Genomic DNA, 7500 nt, shown 5'->3' on the forward strand with positions numbered 1-7500 from the left:
TCTATCTTTTCTCCCAAACTGACATGTTTCCATGTGTTACAACCTCTCGCTCTGGAAAACAGAAAAAAAAAAAAAAAACTGAGTCATGAGTGGAGCAACAAATCTGACCCACAATGCACCAAACCACAAAACATTCCCTGACTCCGAACGAGGGGAAAGCGCAGACTTGTTTCTCTTGGCACGCGGGAGTCTATTCTTAAGCTAAAGTTCACTTTTTTTTTCTTTTCTTTTTAAACCCATCTGGTCCCCGGCAGGCTGCCTGCCGCGTACGAAGGCCTAACCTTTTTCCAAACAGGGGGGGGGAATAAGGAGCTATATTCTGACCGCCGACTACCAGGCCACCAACGCTATACGCTTCTGCTCGTTCAATAGGGCTCGCAGGCATGAGAAGATGTGGGCGCGGAGATTATACTGCAGCTCCCATTCGGCCCTGAAAACCACCAGGACTCTGGATCCTGAAGGGCAATTTGAACAACAATGGAAAACATTGGCACCCTTAAAAATACATGTAAACCGCACACACGCTGCTAATGAGTCCTCCGAGACAGAAAACACACATACTTCGAGTTGGGGGAAGGGGATAGCGGGGGGGGGGGGGGGGGGGCGCACACGCATGATTTGATCCCTGTGAGATACACACTTGAGGACTGATTGGACGGCAGCTAATGTAAACACCAATCAGAGAGTGAGTAAACCCGGCCAATGGGCTGTTACGGAGACGGAGACCGCTCATCACTCACCGAGGCGGTTCGGCGGGGAACGACGGTCGCTCGGTGGACTCGAAGAATAATCTTGTTTTCGGCTTCAAAACACACACAAAAAAATTTTAAAAAAATAAAAAGGATGGCAACAAAATTAAGAGCTGCTGTCAGGGGGAAACCACGTTTCTCCAAATATCGACTTTATCGTAGGCGGGACGACGTCTTGTTGAGATAATCTAACGGGTTTGACTTCCCACGGCGCCAAAATGTTTTCATGAATAAGGCATCTTATTTTTTAAGACTAATGAACTAACGGGGATTGTTTACCTTATTGGGGGATTTACTTTCTGTGATGACAACAAATGTCTCCCAACTGTCAACCTTTCAAGAACAGACATGTTTTGAGGTTTGCTAATGGGTTTGCCGTTGACGCAACAATAACACTTAACGTCTCACGACCTCAGTTTTACGGGCACATATAAGATGCACCGAAGTCTCTCCGGTAGAAAAAAAAACACAAACAAAGAAAAAAAACAACAACAACAACACATTTCCAGAAAATATTTACTCGTTATGAATGTCAACGCGTTGTTGATGATCTAATACGCATTTCATTATCCCTACGAAAATCATTTCAACCCACGAAGGAGCACGATTGCTTCAATTCATCTGAAAACGATCCGTTTTTGTTTTTCACTGGAAAACTCGGTTGTGCTTATTCTTAAATCCCAGAGTACGAACCGAACTATGGAGCCTTTTGTTTTAATGCCTCCATCTTCCCAGAACGATCTTCAACACGCCTTCCTGCCTCAACTTTCTATCAACTCGTACGTTACGGCTGTATTATATTGTTTTAACTAACTCATTGTCTATATTTTATTCTTTGAATTTTGCCTACTTTGTTTTTACTACCAAGCTATTATTGATTCAGTCTGTTTTATTTGCATCATCGGCCATATTTCATATGCAGCGTTTTGACAGGATGCCACCTGCTTTTATTATTCTTGTATTTGACTTTTATCATTAATTATGAATGTGCGCGTGTGCATGAAACGCTTCATGTATTGTTTTAAGACACAACATTTTCAAAAAATACCTACAATGACAATAAAGGTATATCTTATTGATACGTTCCCAAGAATTTAAAAAAAAACAAAAAAAACTTGAATTAATAAAATTAATGTGTTTTTTTTTTGTTTGTTTTTTTTTAGCAGAATTGCCATGTAACCTTTCACGGTTAAAAAAAAAAAAAAAGAAAAAAAAGGGAAATGCAAGTGTAAACGCTGCACTATCATCTACCCGCACACGCTACACTAACGAGTTACGATGATTGCGCAACGAGCCCGACGGACTGTAGTTAAGCGTCGGAGATTAGCGCCTGAGTAGGAGAGTAAACTGCTGGCAGGCTGCACAATAGCCGCTTCAGGTCCTATAAACGCATCAACACACCGAACAAACAGCGCTGGGGCTTTTGTGGGGAAACAGGCGTGTTAAATCCTGTGTGTGTGTGTGTGTGTGTGTGTGTGTGTGTGTGTGTGTGTGTGTGTGTGTGTGTGTGTGTGTGTGTGTGTGTGTGTGTGTGTGTGTGTGTGTGTGTGTGTGTGTGTGAGTGTGTGTGTGTGTGTGTGTGTGTGTCTGGCGTGGGAGCCGCTGCACACCCGGATGGGGGGGAGAGACCAAAGGGTAGACGCAGAGCGAGCGAGCTGGAGGAAGATAACGGGACGACGATGACGAGAAGTCTTTTCTGAGGAGGAATTTCAGAGATGGACGATGAAGGAAGTCCGTCTGCACTTTTGTCTTCAAAAGCCGTCGAAAACAATGAAATGGAAAGTGTGGTTTATTCTCCCTAAAAGTCACTCATCTCTGCAGAGCTCATTAGCCCGCTTTAGCTCGTCGTTTTGTTTTTCCAGCATGTTTATAAGGCTGCTGGTCTTTGTTTAAAGCACCAAGAAGGATTATCATCGGGAAACAAGCTCTGACAAGCACACCTGCACCTGCCCGGCATTTAGACGACACGTTGCCCTCTCAAGTGCCTGAATTTCTTTTCTTTGTAGTTGGTGGAGACCAAACCAGAGCTACGAGGAGAGGGAATATTAAACTTTTCATAAAGTGGCCAGAAACACAACTACCAAAAATGTTTGGAACCGCACCGACACACGGCCTCCAACTCCATCCGTCTCCCTGCCGGGAGCGAGGCGTGTTAATAATTCAGCCGTCTGCTCGGTGACAGCTGCAGGTGGGACAACTCACGCTCGGAGAGAGAAAAGCGAGCGACGGCGAGGGCTTTTGTTCGCGGCCTTCCTGTGAAAGCGCTTCGGTGGGAAAACACAACGGGATCACGTTGAACCGTCAGATGCACAACAGATTACTGAGAGCACTTCCCCATTCGGGGTCGTCGTTCATGCATATTTCAGGAGTGCAATTTCCAAATCATCCTTATTCTTGTCAGAAAGGAACATAATTCATTCTGTGCAGCTGCTGTGTTTTCTTTTTTTTCTAAATGCAGACTGCTCTTATTATTTAACAGGACAATTGATCAAATAAAAACAAAGATGTCCAGTTCATCCAAAGAGTCTATGTTTCTGAATTTCTGACCACATTACTGTTATTTCTTAAAAGTTTCAGACCAGAAACACGTAGAAGAAACTCTACACGAGACGATATGACTGGAAATAAGCTGGTTAAGTTTTCGGCATCAAAATAGTCGATTGCGGAAGCTCAGTGTTGAGAAGTTGAACGTTTTTTTGTTTTTTTTAAACTAAATGTTTCAAAAAGGAGTCGACGCAATTTTTCGTATAAATTTAAATGACTCCAGAAATGAAATCCTTCTTGTTTCGACAAAGACAGTTCACGCTAACCCAGCTCCCAGCTGTGGAGACATTGGTACACTTGTCTTTTAGCAGGTTTTTAAAAGTATTTTATTATCTCATTTCATGCATTTCTGTTGTTTTTTTTTTACCTGGACCAACAAGTCTGTAATGAAGATTGATTGAATGAAAACCTACTTATGATTTTATGATATCTGCTGCACATTTCTGATCACCAAATGACTTTCGGTGATTCCTCAAAATTTACCTTTCATGCCGAAATTTTATGGCAAGCTGAAGACTTCTTCTTCCAGCAGACTCGACTTGTGAAATTTAGTGCTAATTAGTCGATGTTAGCACGCTAACACTCACAAAACAGCTGGCATTTTACCGTCGCCGCTGACTGTTAGCATTTAGCTCCACGACCCAAAAGTGCCTGAAAGCAGCTGCTGTGGCTGCAGACTCTTAAACACTCTGGCTCATAAAAGCGCTTCTGGATTTGATTATTTTTGTGCTGAAACTGTGGCAGCGAGTAAAATTAGCAAACATTGTTCTGCTAAAAAAAAACAAGAAGAGGGGACTTAATAGCTCATTCATAGTTAATTCCCTGTTCGTACAATCAATCTTCAGCATTAAAGCACAACTGGATGATGTTACTGGGCTTAAATCCGAACCCATGGGATATATAAATGGAGTTTGTGTGCGGCAATATTATTTTTTTTTTTAAATTTAAAAAAAAGAAATACTGTTTGTTGTTTATTAACAAGCTCTTTTGCCCATCTTTCCTTTGGGTCATATTTGGAATATTATTTTAGATTAAAACAACTGAGCATAAAAAAAAAATTCTAACTTAACAGCTCTTCTGCTGTTTTAAGTCCCAAAAGGAAAAAAAAAAAAAAATCTTTTGATTGTGCAGCTGGCCACCTCTCTCTCTCTCTCTCTCATGTCGTCTGGCAGTCGGTTCAACTATTCCCCCGTCCTCCCTCCACACCCCTGCAGCATCAGAAAATAACCTTCGCTCTGTTTCTCAGTGATGACTATCTTCAACGGAAACCAGCACCCACACACGCGCTAACACACACGTCTCAAAGCAGAGCTGCAACTCCGGCCGGCGCTGAGAAGGGATTCCCTGTTAGGACGGCAGCGACCAGGTGCGAAAGGAACAAGACAAGAGATGCCGAGTCGTCGGTGTGAGTGATCTTTCTTTTCCCTCTGTGGCGGGACAGACTGGAAACGACTCCACACCACCGCTGCCAGTAACCCGGCGGGCTCAGCTGTTCGGAGCGGGGCGCCATGTGGCGAGGAGCTGCCAGAGCCTTTCGTTTTATTGGTGTGGAAACAAATAAACACAGGCGAACCTCGTACAGGTAAAACGGGGGGAAGGGGAGGGTGGTGGTGGTGGTGGGGGGGAGGGGGGGATTTCTGTGTGTGTGTGTGTGTGTGTGTGTGTGTGTGTGTGGTCTGAGGATGATCTTCCATGTGGGAGCAGAGCCACGGCCTCTGACCACAAAAAGGAAGTGGGGAGGGGAGTCATTCTTCTTCTTCTCACTTTTTTTTTTTTTCCTCAAACGATTCACTTTTTTTTTTCTCTTTTTTTTTTACAAATATTGGACCGTCAGGAGGAATTATGTTTTCACTCGTGATGCATTTTTTTTTCGACTTCAAAAAGAAAAGAAAGAAAAAAAAAGAGTACAAATGGCCACGTCACATCACCAGAACCAGAAGTTTCACCCCCCCCCCACAGTGAATTTACTCAACTCTATGCAGCTTGTTAGCCCGTTTTTAGCTCGTCGTTTTGGGTTTTTCAGCATATTTATAAGTTTGTAATGTTGTCATCTAAAGTGACGGATTGTTTCTTCGTAGTTGGTGGAGACCAAACCAGAGCTTCAAGGAGAGGCAATATTATGGTATCCCTTTCATAAAGTGGCCAGAAACACAACTCCTAAAATGGAAAATGTTGCTCTCTGTTGGCCAATCGTGTGAATTAGGGCTAAAAGTTTGATACCTTGGTTTCGATACCAATTTAATAAAAATCCATTTTAATGAAAAGAAAATTACACATTACGTAACAAATCTCAAGTTTTCATGCAGTTTAGAGGGGGAGAGTGTCCCACCTCGTTTTCTGTAGCTAAAACTTACTGACTTTACCTAAACGCATACAACTAAGACTGGTGTCCTCGAGTGTGAACAAGCAACCATTTAGTAGCCACAATTTATTTTAAGGCAAAAATGTGTTTTTAAGCTTGCGTTGGTGTTTTTTTTTTATTTTTTCTTATTTTTTATGCCCCCAAGTGGCCAAAACTTACCGAGTGATTTCTGAGGTGAGCCAGTTTTTAGTAATTTTGAAACCAAACCCAGGAAAGCAAAGTGAAGGCCGACCTTGTTCTTCACTTTTTACTGATGAATCCAAAGACTAGAACCTAACCGAGTCGAACTGTGGTAGGAATTCATTACAGAACTACTATTATCGAAACGTCTCGTGTTCACATTAAATGAGACTCTTGCTTATTATCTATGATCTGACTAAACTAGTTGGGTCTATGTTCCAGTGAAACCACGAAGGGGGATCAGCGCTGCCTGGAGACTGTGTCAGATCCCAGTGTGGACGGGCCTGAAGGATGGTGGAGGGGGTGGTGGAGAGGGGGTGGGTGGAGCCGAGGGATCTCCTGGGATCACCATGAAGCTCCGAGACAAAAGGGACATTGTGGCGCGCACACACACACACTGACTGATCCAAGAAAACATCACTTCCTGTCCCCACCAGCTCCGGCATCCTCCGCACATTGAACAGCTCACTTCCCAGAACTTAAAAAAAACTCCCCTTTTTTTTTTTTTTTTTTTTTTTTTTTCTTTTAAACATCATCTGCTGTTAACCGTTACCAGCAGCGGTCTGTCCGCACCGTACTCAGACACAATAATTATATTTCCTAAAGGGACATTTAACGAAGTTTAAACCTGAAAAAAGACAGAGAGGAGTCAAATAATTCACTGGATGTTTGGATGTCGCCGTGGTGAAAAATCAAGAGTAAAGCACATGAAAATGAAGGTTTTAAACGGTTGCGGTAGCTCGTCCACTGCGTACCACGTAACGTCTTTTGCACAAGTTAAAACCCAACAACTGCAAATTATTCGTATTTTAGATTACTGCGATTGAAGCGTCAGTCAGTTGTTGCATTTCTTAATAATTTGCAACAAAAATCAATCTACAAAAGACATAAAACTCGCTATAAGATGTTAGGTGATCGTTCTCGAAGTCGCAGAAATGTGAAGTTGAATCACGTAACAATAGATGACGTGAACGAGATCGCTTGTCGGGACAAACCCGTAGAAAAATGACTATTTCCAAAACCAAACATGTAAACAGTCAAAGTTAGAGATGAGCTGGTGAAGAAAATGAAACGTCCAACCAGCTAAACAGCCAAATCATTTTACTTGGAGACCAAACCAGGAGTTAAAAGCACAAAAATAAAAATTGGCTAAAAAAAAAAAAAAAAGAGGCTGCTGCTATAAAGAAGTGAAATAAAAACTATGCTTTTAAAAAGAGAGCAACTGCTGCTCAAAACACAAATACAATACCTAAGAAAGACGTTACCACAATGGACTTCCAAATAATGAAGTCAGGTTATTGCGTCATACATCTTAGTGTGATCTTGTCTGATTTTACTGGAAATGTTTTTCTATGTGAATGAAACACTTCAGAAGAGGACAGTCACCGTTAGTAGATGTTTTCCTATGTGGTACTTTTTCAAAGCAAACCCATGAGCAGCAGTTCCGGAGAATTTTATTTGGGAGGGGTGAGGATGGGGGGGGGGGGGTGTTCCCACAATACCTTGACGTGACTCTGAGCTCCCAGGTTGTAGATCTCGGTGGGCTTCACCTGGTTGATGATCTTCACCAGACACGTGCTGTCGGTCAGGTCGCCGTAATGCAGCTTCATGTCTGTCAAAGAAAGACGACAAACGGACACGTTTTGGTTTTTATCAACAAAAAAA

General features: G+C 42.5%; 1 protein-coding gene across 1 annotated transcript in view; it reads right to left on the minus strand.

The window, feature by feature from the left end:
• The window catches only part of gmds (GDP-mannose 4,6-dehydratase), a 144576-nt gene that overhangs the window by 124322 nt on the left and 12754 nt on the right, over positions 1-7500 (minus strand). The window contains exon 4 of the mRNA XM_069152966.1: positions 7338-7447. Within this exon, the coding sequence (XP_069009067.1) occupies positions 7338-7447 (110 nt within the window). The remainder of the gene's footprint in view (positions 1-7337; positions 7448-7500) is intronic.

Source organism: Embiotoca jacksoni, unplaced genomic scaffold, assembly GCF_022577435.1.
Source record: "Embiotoca jacksoni isolate LCO1_2020_lvr unplaced genomic scaffold, fEmbJac1.0.p SCAF_19, whole genome shotgun sequence".
NCBI classification, from domain to species: Eukaryota; Metazoa; Chordata; class Actinopteri; family Embiotocidae; genus Embiotoca; species Embiotoca jacksoni.